This window comes from Opisthorchis viverrini, assembly GCF_000715545.1.
Source record: "Opisthorchis viverrini unplaced genomic scaffold opera_v5_107, whole genome shotgun sequence".
NCBI classification, from domain to species: Eukaryota; Metazoa; Platyhelminthes; class Trematoda; order Opisthorchiida; family Opisthorchiidae; genus Opisthorchis; species Opisthorchis viverrini.
The window spans coordinates 1,179,810-1,196,888 of NW_008751763.1; the positions used below are offsets into that span (position 1 = coordinate 1,179,810).

The 17,079-nt window shown below is 43.9% G+C and overlaps 1 protein-coding gene across 1 annotated transcript; it reads right to left on the reverse strand.

Moving 5' to 3' along the window:
* Positions 1–8,045: 8,045 nt before the first annotated feature.
* Positions 8,046–16,469, reverse strand: T265_05599 (hypothetical protein; the record flags this gene model as incomplete). The annotated part of the gene is made up of 3 exons (XM_009170651.1): positions 8,046–8,189; positions 13,317–13,517; positions 16,308–16,469. 3 exons carry the CDS (start codon positions 16,467–16,469, stop codon positions 8,046–8,048), a joined length of 507 nt encoding a protein of 168 aa, XP_009168915.1.
* Positions 16,470–17,079: the final 610 nt, after the last annotated feature.

Sequence of the window (17,079 nt, forward strand, 5' to 3'; positions counted from 1 at the left end):
GTTCATTCCATTAGGAAGGCCAATTTGTTTGGGTCGGAAATTCACAACCACGATGGATTTCCCCTTAGAGATCCTACCTATTACCAAACAAGAATAAGGTCTGATTGTACCGCATGCGGATGCAAGTCGACTTCGACACAAATTCAGAGAAGCTGTTTGATGTCAGATTTGACAATGGGTGGTGTTGTCAGGCCGCGAGGAAACTCCAGTTAAGCAGATAACCAACTATTCCTGACATGGGTTAACACACTGAACGCAATATAACACGATTATCTGTTTCACGAAAAATCACAGATACTAAAGTATGGTGATGCTTGAGTGAAATTCCCTCCGAAATTGTAATTCTCTTTGACTATTCACGTACCCGCCAATAATTTCTTTTCAAGAGCACACATTCCAAGTGTCTGTTGCGGTTGGAATTTTCATTGCTAATGAGGTGATGTTAGAACTTAAGAATGTTGCTCACAGAGTAAATATAGACCGTTTACTTCTGATTGTATCGTTTTTCAGACAATGCATCAGCTCACTGCTTTCGGTTCCAGAACTGCTGGGTTGGAGCCCACGATTTAAAGAAACCATTCTGACGAATTGCTACCTCTCCGTCTCTACGAGACAGGTCACAACTGGTCGAGAGCCAAGATGTCAACTATCACAAAGTGTGACCGTTTGCTCAACCGAATTTATTCGCAACGGATAGTATTTTCAGACAGCAACTGAAGAGAAGTGTATCACAAAGCACCTTTGGGTGACAAGGTGGCTGGAAGTTGAGCTACATTCATCACGTATGACTGTTTGATGTCTACGACAAACGTGTGAGAATTTGTGGACACTAATGTCGGAAAATCGAGCGTTTGGTGGGAATCGTCAAAGTGGAGTTTGATTATTCTGTCTATCTTTTCAATTGCGAAGGGTATTCACAATACCCAACAAGTTAACTGCTCAAGACTGAATAAGTCAGTAACAACTCAAATAGTTGAGCAAGTCCGGTGATGAGTGGTGGTCGACTTTAAAAGCGCGGAGGTAGTGACTTCGTAAAAACTCGTTTTTTGAAAGCACATAAAATTGTATAGTTGCCAGGTTATGCTTTTGCTCTTTTTTTGTGCAGTATCGTACTAATAGACTGCCTGCCTGCACGTATAAATAAGGGGCATTGTATGTGAATTAAACCATGTTGTCCTGCAATCTATGTGTAAACGATTTTCCGCCTAGCAAGCTTACTGACACCAGTTACTTGCACTTTTGCTTCCATAGGTATTGCCATTAAAATGAAGTTGGTTCATACATCATGCCTAATATGTGACAGAAAACCGTGTTGTGTATTTCATTTGAATGCCCAACCCGCAAACTACAGGAAAGAGTAACAAAACCAGACTGTGGATGTCTGAACAAGTGACAAAGCTCAACCAATCGTTTGCACTGAGAAAATTCCCCTGCGGATGGATATTGTGGTTCTGCCGACACTTCACTGAAACTGAACAAACAGTCCGGCCATATGAGAGAAGGGAACTTAGCTGGCTGCTATAACCTGCTCGCCGAGGCTTATTGCAGTAAAACTCGTCAGTAAAAGAGATACTACACCTTTTTAAGTTTTCCATGAATTTATCTTTGAAATGTTCCTGAACTGTCGGCGCCCCCGAAATGGACGCACGAAGCTCGGGAACAGCTTCCGAAGAAACACTGAATCGCAAAGTGGTAGGGTGATGCGGTTGCCCACGACCGAATCTCTCGTTTGTGACATCCTTCAGATAAATTCGCTACACAAAGGTCATCTCATGTCTCAATTGGCATGACATTCGAGGTATGGCAATGTTTTCTTGATGGAACATGCTACTCATAGGTTGGCTGTAAACTCTTCGACAGTCCACGATCGGTTTCGTTCTACTTGGGATCCATCAGGTAGATGTAATCCCCAAGTCTACATTGACCTTGTGTTCCACTCAAACACTATTTTGCACGTAATCAATAGAATGTAGTCATTCGCGAATTGACTGGTATCGACAAAAGACAGTTGAAGCACTCGAAGAATTTGATCGGTATCATAAATAGTGTAATCCGACAAGAAATACAACTCGATATATAAAAAATCTTACCAACTGAAACATGCGGCGGCATGTATTCAGTTGAAGAGCACCATAAACGAGAGAATCAACTGAGTTTCAAGTGAGTAGCCATCACCGTTGCCATAAACAGCAATACATCAGCAGTGAAAACTGGTGCTTAACTGATAAAACTGAGTGTCAGTCGAAGCCCAAACTATGTACTATCCCTCTGATTCCTGTATGTCTGCTCACTTCGGTATCCATAACTTGGCAATCCGATGTGCAATCACTGCTCGAGGAAGGTGGCAACTGATGTAGCGACACCACCATAGGGGAACGATTTCGGGAAATAAAACTCAGAAGGAGACCTTTCCTCTACGCCTACAGAGACAAGGAACACTGTGAAGCAGCTGCGGATTATTAAATTTCACATGTACAACATAGTATCCTGCGTGAATGAGATCATTCACTTAAGGAATCATGGTGTTTGGTACCGCACGAAGATGGCCGCAAAACCAAGAAATTAATTGGCGAACCTAAACATAGAAAACTTAGATAAATAAGGGGTCCTCTGTGTCCGTCACGGAAACACGACTATTTCCGGTAAGCAGCCCAGAAGGGGACTGAAAAGTTGGAAGTTGAAATGAGACCCACTGACATGAGGGGCTGACTGGTACGTTCGAATCTTCTTATTATGTCTTCAGCCACCTTTGGGACGGTGAGCCAAGTGTTACCTGCCAAAATAGTAAGTTGTTGAACGATTGAAGTTTGAGAGAGCTCAGTGGTTGAAGCGCTTACTCGCTAACCAAAATGTCCATGGTTCGAGCACAGCCTCTGCATCTCGGCTGCTCCGGTCTAGGCTTGAGCAACCCGACAGTAGCCCAGCCTTCGTGCCTCCTTCGGGTGGCAGTCAGACAAGTGAAGGGTGATACTCCTGAACGTGTGAAAAGACTGGCTGCAGATCTCCATGAAAGAAAGTAACCAAAAACCCACTTGGTTTGATCTGTCACCTGATGAAGCAGAGAAAAGAAATCACTTTAGACGTTTAACATATTGTGTTGTTTTGGAAATAATGCCCCAGAAGTCTAATGGAGCCTTCAAGTTTTAGTTATGGTTTACAGTTACAACGTCCGACTAAATAGAGCGTGTTGTCGAGATCAATCACTCAGGTCTCTGAAAAGCAAGCGCACCCGCTGGACAAATCAATCAGCTGGTTTATAATTCATTGCAGTTTAGCAGGATAAATACATCGGCTGCAAATGGACCCTTTGATGCACGGCCACAAAACCCAAAGTGAATAGGTACGTCGCACTCAGGGACAATTTGGTTTTCCCGTAAACATCTCAAACTGAGGAGTTTCCCTTTATTATATCTTCTGAGCCATTCTCTCAGATTTTCACCGGTCACCCTTTAAGATGTGATCCCCCAGCACAAAATCCTGATCATGTAAGCCCTTGCATATGACGTAATCCTCGCGAGTTCTAACAGGTCTGTTTGCGTCCGGTGGGGCTGCATGAGGAAAAATCCACTGAACACAGCCACTAGTAAACCACCGTCCTCTCTGGTTAGTACCTCTCCTCCCATAGAATACTCTGCAATACTCTTTCTCGTTCCTTCTCGAAAGCAGGGCCATCCAGCCCAAAAGGCTCAACTTTCCAGCATGGATGTATTGAAATTTGCTGCCTGGAACGATCTGCCTCAGACAACTGACAATAGTCATAGCCACATCTGAGAACAGATGAACGAAGAATGTCGGCCACAATAAACGAACTGAACGATCCAGGAAAGTAGTCATCGTCGACTGGAAGTTGGATCCAGGACAGAATTATTATGATTATCGATAACCTGCACTTTGTCCAAAAGAGGAACGGGAAACCTTAGAATGTTGTCTAAATTTTGCGCATTCACGTTTTGCGGAATTTCTGTGTACCTTCTTAGATCAGGTTGTTTGCCCAAAGGTATAGCAATGCGATTATCACACAATTCCGTGAGATCGGGGGGAGCATTTTCGTTCTGACTGCGAAGGAATTTGATGGCCGAACAGTAGTTGATTATACCGATCAACAGACAGAAAGAAAAGGTCCAAGTGACCGCCGAGTCATGAGCAGAAGAGATAACTTGATCCACATTTAAGACTCCACGATGCCTAGGAAAGTTGAATACACACAAATTTGAGTTGTGGGGATCATCATCTATGGTACGCATCGGGTGACTCAGCGTGCGTTACGAACGACAGAATGAAGATCCACTCTGATTCAACGTCCCTCTTGGAGTTAGCTGCATGAATTAGCTTTCACCAAGCAAAAGAATCTACGTGGCTCCTGATCCCTGGCAATTTGCTTACGGATAGACACGATTCACCCTGGACACATGATGTGCGTGGTCGCCCCTTAATTAAATTTCTTCCTTGATTGTGCAGTTGCATTCAATAACACCATCTGGAGGGTGGTGTTTGGCCAAGCCATCAAATAGCCAGGTTGGTTAGGAATTAACCGGCGGACCATTTTTCACAAGATTTCTACATGGAATGATCCTTTCGTTCACGTGCATTCTGCGGAGTCAAGACAACGATAAATATCCGGACAGGACCAGGCATTAGCAAACAAGCGTTTTTTTAACAACTCGAAAAAAGTATCTTCCACGTCAGCGGAATACACTCATTCGATGAGTAAGTTTGTGGCCATGGGAGACTCAGCTGAATTCTCACTAAATCACTTATTGATGAGGTTCCCCAAGTGAATGTACTGCACAAAGGCTGCCTCTTGTTTCAGATATCGCAGAGTATATTCTTGACGGAAAAGACTACTCAAAAGGCTGCTGAAACTTGGATAAAGTACTCCACGTACGCTCATTTGCACATTAATTCGGTTTTAACGGAAGACTCGACCGAATCCCAGCTGAATCCTCCGTTTGGGACGTTCTTCAATAGCACAAGGGCCCCTTCATGTTTCACCTGATACACTATTCGAGATGTTTTTCCAGTATTTTCCTTGTATTTCTCCACTACTCTCCTCGATATGGAACTACTCATAAAGTCGACGAAAGCATGAAACTTCCTTCGTGCAGCATATTCAACTGCAGAATAGTATAAACGACAAATTCAGGTGAATTTCAGCTTAGTCACCGATCAACTTAAAAGTGATACCTGCTTATAATTAAACTCCACCTGAAAATACCTTGAAAGTAACCATTTTTCTCGTTTTTCTACTCACCAGCAAAAACATCCACCAGAAAAAGTTCCACTCCTACTCTCATACAGAAACAAACAAATTGTGATGGGTTGAGAATCTCCTAGGTAAGCCTGATCTCATTCCTGTCACCAGGTAGGGACAAATAAAACAAACCATGACATGAGTGATCTTCAATCTGTGGCTGTGTTACAACAATTTATCTAGTAGCTACTTCAAGGAACCGTTCATTTGCACCGAAATGGCTTACCAAAGCAAGTTGGAGCAACCGAAAGATTTAATATGCATAAACTGTGAGGTTTTGTTGGGTACGTTTAAATTATTTCGAAATAACAGAACAGTGGAGTTAATTCTCGATCAGCACAACATTCGCAAGAAGTAATGCCTCGTTTGGGAACTACAGAAGATGACTTCTTGTTTTGCTTAACCCGGAGGAAAGCATCAGCGCCCTTGCATAAGTCAATGTTTTTGTGCGGAATGTTGAGAATATGCTCCATTGCCGTAAGTGAATTGTTTCCAAATTGTGTATAGTAGTTGGGGACTAAAGCTTTTATTACTTCTATTTTGTTTCGAGCCTGATCTATAGTCAAATATACCTCCAGGATAGGAACAATCGGGTACGAATCTGTTGTGTTTCACATCTACTCGTGTTTGAAACCATAAAATGTGCAAATAATCTCGTATGATCCGATTTTACTGGTCAAAAATAAGGTAATATGATTTCCCATACACTCCAGTTTCTGTGACACATCATGTGTGAAACATTCTTCATTGTCCTTGAGCAGTTACTTCATCAAACGCTGACGCAGTTCAATTAAACTAGGTCCTTTAGTGTGATGTGGATTTTGTGGTCGGGAGTGAGAACGGCGGGACACATTCACCAAGTACTCTCATCTGCAAATTCATTTGGTTTTGACACAAGAGTCAACTGAATCCAGCTAAATCTCTCGTTCGTGATGGCCTCGTTCAACGAGAACATAGTTGACGGAAAGCCGGGGGCTACGTCTACCTGATGAGGATTAGGAAGGGCAAAGGTGGTCGTGAGCTGTCAAGGGGTTTTCAGTAATCGTACGACTGGTGTGTTGTTCCTAGAGCAGGACAAATTCCTCTACCACATCTAAACATAATCCATAACTATATTTTCCCTGCCTGTCTCCTACAAATTGCTGAACCAGGAAAAGCAACTATGAACGATCGAAAACCAAAAGATGTTTGAGAAATAACTGACGAAGCTTGCAAGCTGGCTCCTTCACAAACCACACTCTCTTCAAGTAGCAGGTCTAATTTTCCCAAAGCAAAGTTCCAAAGCCTTACTTGGTATTTGCCCCTGATTAACAAGTCTGCTTTTACCACCCCATACGTGGCACAGAATCAGATCCACTGACCTGGACTGCATATCCAACAATAGTGCTTAGTTTAACCGTATACGGTTAGACTAAGCATGACCTCACAGTTATCATATCACACTTGTGTTAATGTGTTTACGTGTTTGTTGAATGAATCTTCACCCTGAACATCAAGCCACATAACCGTTAGTCAGTTTCACCAGCCAATTCAGATCCCACGATCTGAATGTACACACAAACACATCCACATAACCCAGAGAACAACAGATACCAGTGCGCTTTTTTTTTTGGACGTGATTTATGGGTTGATCCTGCTGTTTAACTCTTCCTCAGTCAGTAAACAATGGCTGTGGTGGCAGTGGCGGAGATGGTGGTGATGGTGGGGGTGGTGTTAGCAATGATGCAGATGGGAATAATATTATTGTACCGTATTACGAGCCGGCTGTTATTTTTCGTCCATAAACCGGAGTGGGATAGCACAGTTTGGGGTCCTCCGGATACCTCCTCATTGAGGATTTTAAGCGTTTACCGAAATATATCAATGGTCAGTCAGTCCACACGGTTCGTGTCTTCAGTACGTAGGACATATCACACAGCAATAAAAAGAGAATTTCTGTCAAATAGACTACTCTACCGGCAACTCGCAATCGGTACACTTAGTGAGGGTTCAAGAAAGCCGAAAGACCACACTGAATGGCATACAATATTTCATTGTTTATCAACTTTCTAGTATTCACTGGTTCTCCCTTGGTAATGTAAGAATATATGGTATATTGTCTGGCTTAGTCATCCTTAATTAAATTTAGCCTCCCATACACAAGCATACCGTCACGCCAGTTTTTTATCACTCATGCCAAGCCGTTTATTGACAGAACTAGACCGCCGGAGAGAATATATCAGCCGCTCGTAGGTGCATTTGAATTCGCTGCCGCATCGAAAGAGTTCATGCCGTCTCATCATTTGGCAATCAGTGGGTGGAGGTCGGACCACCACGGTTCCCTGGTCCTCTAGGTTGAGGGTTGAAACATGTGTGGGGACTTTACCCCCAAAAATGTAGGCTGCTCTGACGATCTTACGTCAAAACATCGCTGCCTTGTGCTTAGGATATTGAGTCAGAGGCTTAGGTTGAGGACCCTGGTCATTCTCCTGTCCAGGTCTGGGCGTCATGGCAGTATCCCACCCCAAGTACCATTATGGATTGCACATCTACTACGGCAGTGAATCAACAGTGTTCTTTTCTGGTGTTTCTGTCGATGGTGATGATGATAATGAGTACCAACGACCAAACCATCACTTTCTGAGTAGATAGCACCAAAGGCAAAACTTTATCCTCAATATCCGTTGCGCTGTTCACATCACCACAGATCCTATGGTTCTGTGGTTCTCTTGTTATTCCGCGTCAAAAGGAGGGTAAGCTGGTCAACTTCATCCTCGATTAGAGCTCATCAACTTTGTTTACCATCATTCATTCCTTATTTGGAGCTGCGAGCTAGTGACATTCGGACTGGGAACCTTAGTACCGCACAGACAGAGAACTCTGAACTGGCCGTCAGAACAGAACTTGTTCTTGCTTGTCCGGTATCGGTCGTTTGGGCCAGACGGTCCAACCGACGACCCTGCAAATGATGAATGGGACACCATCATCAGTTAAGCTGTGCCCCATCCCTGATTCCTTCACAATACCCAGACGAATTGAGATAGTTTTTCATATATACCCCCCACTTTTAATGCTCCCATTTCCTTACAAGTGTGTTCTTTCATCATGGTTGTATCGCGGTTATTGCTCTAGGTGTCGAGAATCATGTCCACCGTCATCATCGTCAACCAAAGTTTCCTACACGGGTTGTGTGTTGGTGTGTATAATGGTCACATGGTTCGGCTCCGCACATACAAGCATGGGGGTGATAACGGTAAGATTAGAACTACGTCACTGAAGCTGTCTGCCTGGAATAAGAAGAACAATATGTGTATCACTCTGCAATAGGAAATCAGCTTCTGATGTTGCGTCACAAAAATAGCCAAGCTTGTCACTCGTTTCATTGTTTCGCGGCAGTTCCTGGTCTGTACATTCCTCTACGGTTATGGGTATTGTTTTCCCCATTTCCTTTTGATTGAGCCGCTTCGACCTCATTCTGGTTGCCAGGTAACACAAGCCCCTCCCATTTCGGATAACAATACAGTGTAATTTGCCTACCGGGTGGAAGGGTGGTTGAATGAAAGTGCGTCTAGCGTTGGAGCACCCACTGACCGGTTCTGATTATGTGACGTAGGAGATTGTTACTGCACTGGAGCCGGTGCCATGATACATCACCTAGACAGCAGCCTTTGAGGTTAGTTTTGTACAGATAGGCAGTTTGTCCGGCAGACAATGCTGCACTCACCCGCGACTGACCTGTCATGCGTGCGAATGTAATATTCAACGTGTTCCCCAATTCATTTGTGTGTAACGCGATCAAGGCTTACTACCCGAAAGAGCAGGTGAAAATGGAAATAGTCCGCTCCGGCCCAACGAACTAACGGGTTACCAGCCATCAGACACGAAAATAAAGCCTTCATTTGCACAGATTATTTGAAAAGTGAACATTCTCAAGCATCTCTTTGAACTCTCCTGGACTTTCTTTGAATTCTAAGCAATAATGAACAAGCATTATCAAGAAGTCTCATAATTTTCGTGCCAACCTCCCATCAGATAAGATGACACTTTGACACCCAACCAGACTCTACTCATTTTATCAGTAGTATATATGCATTACGCTGGCACTTGCAGGTGACAACTGCACACCATTTGAATCGAGACACCTATATTCTTGCTACTATTGCTTCAACCTAGGAACACACAATACGAAGCCCAACCTGTAACCGAACAAATACGACCGAACAAATTTCCGAATCACTTTCTCTCTTAGGACGCTTCCTGTACCTTAAACTCAAACGTGAATGTTCTTAGAATCGACTTGTTTGTTCACGTTATTGTTCCATGTATCCACTCCTACTATTTCCTTACCGCCTTCCTAACTCGTTTTCCTGACTAGACTTCAGACTTAGTTCTTCTTCACCCTACTGACTGCCTGGCAATTTTGTCGGTAGTCCACGTTTAACCAAGAACACACTTTAACATATCCTCTGTATTTAATTTATTATCAGCTTCATACACCACACGGCCTTTTCATTTAGTTGTGATACAATTAACAAAAGTTTCCAGCAGATAAGATATCCATATCAAACTGCCAGTTAGTGAAAAATGACTCCTCTAGCGTCTCGATAGGCTTTTTGCTGTCACAACTAACCAAGTTGAACGCCTCCCACTTTATGAATAATTTCCATATTGCAACAATTTTTGTGATTCCAGTTTTCTCCTGAACGTAAATCTCTCTTAATGGAAATCCTTCAGCAGTCGAACAGAAGCCACTTTACCCTTTGAACAATAAAAATGGACTCAAGATAGAACCCCACTACATTGAATTGGATGGGCCCTAAAGAAAAACTGTTACAACTGGAAGATTCACGTAATGATGTGTGTACTTGAAGCACCTTGACAGTATACGTACACTTGTTCATTCCCTGAGCAGATCACTTTCAGAAGAGTCCACGTTAGGCAACTCCGTCCATGTGGTTTCTCCTAAGACATATACACTAGTATGAGACTGTGGGATACAAAATGTTGCTAGGTTATTTACATTCCACAGCTGCTTGTCGCCCTTTCTTTGGACAGAGTTCGACATTGAATGCTGGATGAAACCACAATAGATGTCATCCTTTCTTCGTGGACGACATGTGGAGAAGTTGGCAAACAGCACTAATGGGCAGCTTTTTACCGGAATGAAGCTATCGCTATGGCGTGCTAGCTGGGAAACAGCGCCCTGATAGCCTTGTCTCATGTCGAATTGGGCTTAACCTGAGAGAGGGTTGGCGTGCTGTCGACCGATGGCACGCATGCTCCACCCGAAAGAACAAAGCCCACCGGGTTTTTCTCACCACCATGGTCCGTTTTGTTGTTTAGGTTAACTTTAACCCGATATCTCTTGCGCACTTCCTGTAGAAACGTTATTGTTTTTAGCAGATAACGCGAACAGCAACATGCAAAAGACAGGTATCTTCAAGTGATCAGCGGTAATCATCCCGTGAACAGACGTGAATCTGTGGTAACTCCTATGTGCGCACGGACGCAAATGAGACCAAGCACGAAACAAGCACACTGCGGCATCTCCGATTGGACCAATGGAAATCGAGTTCGAAATCCAGGGTCGTCTAAATCGATTACACGAAGGTGACTAATCCCTTGTACCAACCACGAGCAACCCACACGCATTCAAACCACACAACTGACGTCGAATTGTCTGAACTAATGTTGATGCTCTGCACCTACAGCAAACCCTTTATTCTGGTCAAGTGTAATCTACTCCCACCGATAGAAAAAACTTATGGTAGCTCGATACGTCTGTGGTGAGCAGGTGTGCCTAAACGTACCTGAGATTGAATGAGTCGACACTGACACTTAATCCAAAAAACAGCATGAACAGCATGACAAGTTCGTAATCTTACGACCTAGCAATTGCCTCACAGAAGATTCTCCTAGGTGGTAGTCAATTTAGGAGTATTGACTCACCCCACAGAAATACCCGCATTTTTCCAATTTTGCGTAGATAGAAGTGACCTACCGCAATCGATTCCGCGTCTGATGCTAGACAATCGAAACATTGTTATTACACCTATGGAGCAGATTTTTGGCTGGATGGTAGATGGATACAGTAAAGCCTCAACTGACCTTGCTCTCTAAGATCGGTCACCACAGGAGAAATGAGTTATCGGCATCTACAGGGTCAGAGTGGACTGTGTAAGACAAAAAACAATGATGTTCCGGGTGGTAGAAAAATCGCGGAAATATCGTGGCAGATTCCACAAAATCTACTTTGAAGCAACCTACGCAGTGATCATCGGCTAAGATATGCCCCCAGAAAAGGAGTGCACACGACATGCTACTTGACCTGAAAGAGTAATTACATGTGTTGTGACGTCGTGCATTTGATAACCGATGCCCTCATATTATGGCAGGGGCTAGCAAGTTGCAGCGTGCTAGTGACGAAATGATGACGAAATTTAGCTAACCAAAAGCAGCCGAGGAACAAATAAACCTATCAGGTAAAGGTTAATGTATCATGCAAACAAGATCACCGTCTACGAAGGAAAGTGCTGTTTCCTCATTGAAACCCTTTTGGCTCAGAGCTTTACATGGAATGGGCCATGATACGATAACTCGAAATTAAGTAAGCAACGTTCGAGTGGGATATTTTTGAAGTCCAGGGTTATCACGATCCTCCTTGCTTGCGGTTGAAGACTCTAGAGGACACGCAATATGAATGATCCCAGATGTGAGCATGCGACCACTTCCTGGTCGCATGGACTAATTAATATTGATGTCCCTTTGCGTTGAGCTGGCACAGGGCTGGCGTTGGTGAGGTTTTGCAAATGATGGGTGAATCCCGCAGATGACGTCTTGCTTCGGCTTAACGATCAGATTTGTTTAGCCCAAAACTGTTGAAAGGTGTGGGCATCTCGTTCCTGATCGTTCTCCCTATGGATATCAGGTTGCTTGCTCTGAATTCCCACCCTTTTACAGCTCTTAATTACAGCTTTCTGTCCTTATCGAGGTGTAATTATCAGCGCGTTATTGGACAGCGTTGTGATGAGTCAGTAGTTTTGGATGACCACAATCTACTCCACCTGAACTACCAACATTCTCCCCAATAGCGAAGCCCTCTGCTGTGTTTTTCTTTCAGCTCATGAGATTCATGGCTTTCCTTCAGAGGGGAAATCGTTCCTCTGAAGGCGAAATCGCTATATCCCTAGGAAGTTTGGAATGTCCTCTCCAGAGACAAGACATCTTACTGTAATCCGGTGGAGAACGCTTGCTATAGACTTTCCTGCTAGGTACCCTCTCTTCTGGGGGCCCCCTTCTTGAGTCGGACTGCCACATCTGTTGACCTTAGCAAGCTCACCTTCACACATAAGTGGTGAAGGTCATTGTGATGCACGACTCACTTAGACGTTTTTAGAAGCTATCACTGTGAGGTCTTCCAGAGCTTCCGGTAGAAGATTTCGTTGAACACACTTCAGCTATTCGAGCTCTCCGTTGAGTGGGATACCAGTAGAGCTCATCTTCCAAACAAGGTTTATTTTTATGTCCAGTTTGTCATCAGTGCTCCCACTGAGGCCACAAACACCTTGTTGTCCCATTCTGTAAGAAGCTAACTACTGTTCTAGTGATGGCGCCCATGACTTCCAGGTCAGCGGAATTTCCCCTCCATCCCAGTGGTCTCTGGTTGTTCACCAGATTGTCTGATACTGGTTAGTGGCTACGAGCAAAGAGAATAAATCATCGTCTACAGGCGGAAAAAAGAGGCAGTGAACGGGAATGAGATTGACAGTCTGACGATAAACAATGTCGGGACAACGACGTGTCACAGTGACAGCTGTTTGATTGTATAGCCACCTGCTAGCAAACTGGATGCACACACACACACACCATGTTGATGTAGTCCCCTGGTATGCATATGGTTGCTCCGGTGCATCCTGTTACCTTCATACATACACACACACACACACACCAGAGGAGTTCTCAATCGTCCTAGGACTACCGCCACTTGATGCCTCTGGGTCAGGTGTTCCACATACGATGTGATAAAGATAAAGTTTATTCACAATCTAGGTAAAGTATACCATACACTGCACTTTTCAGAATCCACCATAAAAGATAGATTCAGCTTGGGTTTAATCAAGTTTCTAGCCAGAATCAGATTACTTTGCAAATGAGTGTACCTCACGATTAGCGCCCAATTTGAGTTTAAGTGGAACGTAAAGCCGATGGATACTGTAGGACTGTGCCTGCCTGATGAGCCCGTGGAATAATGAAACCGTCCTTGAGCTGCCGAAGAGTTTTCAGCAACCTTATGAATAGCGAGTTCTCAATAAGAGGAACTAAAAGCGTTGTCGTCACCTGTATACTCGACTGTGCGTTTTCGGAAACCAATCACTGCGAAACTAATTCAAGAGTTGGACAGAATTTAGCAGGCTGCTATCAGCGGTTCTGAGTGGATGGTTGAAATTACCTGAAGTCCTTAGCGTTTGAGATATATCATCCAACATCCATAGCTCTACCTAACAAGCCTGGAAACATTATACCAATGAAACCAAGGGAAGAAGCTAGTCAATCTAGAGCATACATGCTAGAAGTAACGATGCGTAAATTGTGTACCGATCAGCCATTCCCCAAAAGACAGATATTATTCTTTTATATTCTAGAGGAAAAAATGACTTTTAATTTCATACCATAAGCCGAAGGCGCAGCAGGCCTTTCAGAAATACCGCAATCCTCCACGTCGGACATCCTTAAGGAAGCCCGTAATATTTTCATTTAGCGGGGATACTTTCACCCAGAAGCACTTAAGAAAGCTCTCACCTGCTCCTGACGGAAACAATGCTCTGAAGAAATAGCTCCCGTCCTTCAAAGACACCAAAACCATTATTGTCTTACTCTGTGGTAAATGTAGGGCTACGTTTAAATTTTTGCCTTGTTTAAGGAAACTACTGATAAGCCCATTCAAAAGTCTAGCGACCAACAAGTGGTTTCGCCCTTGTTTGGACCTATCACGTAGAACATAGGGCCGATGGTAACTTGGGAGTCGCGCCTACCTGATGAGCCCAAAAAGCAAGCGGGAGTGATCGTGGGCTATCTAGGAGTTTTCAGTGACCCTGTGTGAGAAAATACTTCAGTATCTCGAGAGGCAGCTAAGACGCCATTTGTGCAGCACATTTAGCTGAAGAAAAATATCATAAACCAGAAGTTCAACAGGGATTCTGTTGAGAATTCTCCGTTGAGACCAAAGTGAACATGCAACTGGGTGCATGTGTCGAACAACGTGTCTCGGTTTTGCGCAGACTGCGTGCATGCTGTTGTTTTCCTTCGAAACAGTTCACATATTCATAATGCTGACTGAGGTCAATCAAACCGGTAATGAGTGCAAAGCACTGCACAAATACTTACACAAATAAGGTCAAATGTTTTGCAGAACATAGCGATGATCACAACTTGGAATGAAATTCTCGTTAAGGGAGTTAGTAGACATACTTAGCAACGAGTGAACAAACATATAGTTCGACGTTCAAATTAGAGCTCCTACCATTACCTTGTGACCTCCGAATTGGGAAGGAATCAGAAGGCTACGGACGAATTTAGATCAATCAATTCTTGATGTGATTTGTGAAGCAACTGTTTTTGATGATTATTCAAACATTCTCCATTATCTACGACTTTGACGAGTTCAGTAAAAAGTGATCGCTCCTAATGACATAAAAAAGCGACTTTGAGCGAAAGGTTGCCTTCTGCCACTGGCAAGCACTAAGTAAGGTAGGACAGATCCACAGTGCCTTACAGTTTATCCATCACATCGTCGTCTCGACTACAAGCTGGTACTGGGTTTGGTGCTATTGTACAAGCCCAGATCAGTTTGTTCCGAGAAATAATTCCTTGTCCTTGTGGGATCCGTAAAACTACTCTTTTCTGCTTAGGTTGGTTTGAAATTAAGTGAAAATACCTAGAATCACTTAAATGCTAACTTCAAAACATGTTTTCACACCCGTGTTATGTGAACGACTAAAATATCCCCTCCCACCGACAGAAGGTGAAATGGCTTGCATTCTGTAGATTGAGTAGATTTGTTATAACCCGCTAAATTATGTAGTCTAATCGCATTCACCGAGTTTCTACGGTTTCCGACTGTTTCTTCAGACGATCCACACAACCAGAACAACAGTCTTTCTTGCAGATCGATACAACCGGTTCGCCCACCTTCGGTTAGGCGGTAAACATTTACCGCCAGCTTACTCAACCTTGGTCAGAACACTGCTATTATTAGAAACCCACCTCGCCGCACCAGTGCGTCGGAAAACCGTAGGCATGCATTTTATTGGTCAAAATTATGACTGAGATTTCGGACAGTATGATATTACACGTCTGCTTGGTTGTGAATCGCCGGACAGACTGCGCGCTTAGGGTGTGGCCGTGGGTTTGGTTGGAAAGCTATAAATGAGCAATAGTAGTCCAGGTGGTAGCCCGGTGCAGTTTTCTTAGCCTGTCTTGGTTTAATCAACTAACACTGGGTGATTGGCAGACAGACTATACACATTTCCACACACACACACACACACACACACACACACACACACACAGAACCTACTTGGATATTGAAAGCAACACGTTGCTTTTTTCAGTCCATAGGTGAGGGGGGGGGGGGGGCCGACAAACACTGACGTCATGTTTTGTAATCTCCGCAATCTTCATACTCTTTAGCTCAGCAGTCATGAGATTTTCATTGTGTTGGTTTTAAGCAGCCCTCAACTTTCAATCCCTGGGATTGCGTGCAACAACTGTTCACAGACAGAAATCGTACGATCGGAGCAATTACCATCATTCTTTTCCCCCGTGATCTGAGTGAGATATGGAAGTATGCCTTGATATTATCTTGCTGACTTGACCAGGAAATCTCTAACCCAGAAGCGAATAGTTAATAATGTTCTGTTTGTTCAGAGAACAGGTGTTCAAACCTGTTGAAACGTTCAAACACGCATCACGGGCCATACGTCATCTTTAGAAAGAAGGATGCCTGAGAACACAGCATTCAAGAGAAGTCCCCGTATGAAACAAATGAAATGCCCTCACGACATCTTCATTGACATACAGTTAGCCGTAGTTCCAGCCCTTGAAGAGTAACTTCTGTTATTGTCAACAGAATGTGCTCCTGACGAAGACCATTGATCAGTTGGTTGCTCCGAAGGGTCACGGGCAGTCCTGCCAGGCATGTCATAACTATCCTGCTCTTCTTGGTTCCCAACAGTGGCATTTTGTTTTCGGTACCCTCGTATGCCTGGCACCCGTTTGACTTGGTGTCCTATTACACTGTGCTTCTACTGGAAGTACGAGTATTCACATCACTGCCGAAATAACCACAACAGAAGCTTGCAAGGAAGCACTTCCGATAATGCATCTTTACATGACGAAACAGAAGTGTTAGGATGAAGCTGGAAAGGCTTCAACGGAAGTTATATTTTCAGTTTTGCGCGTGGATGTTTTCCAGGTACAATGGTTGAGAGACCTACTAAGAACATGTTCAGTAGGATTTACCTTTGGGCCAGGGAACAATAAACCTGAACTTTAGGCTCACATCTTTAGTGTGTGCTCATCAGCAACTGGTACCACATCAGTTGTTAACCACCGTCACGAAGAGAATGGACCTCACCATGGAGTGACAGTTTGCGCACCTCAGCGATCCATTGAGCTATACTTGGAAGTGTCCCGCGGCACAGTCTCTCATACCAGGTTGGTCAATGGTTAGAGATCTGACGAACACAGTCTCCTGACCCTCCAGGCGACTTATTCCGTAGAAATGGTAATGCATTTGCTTCGCAAAACACCGCTGCCTTGCGGTTAGGCTTTTGAGCCAAAGACTTTGG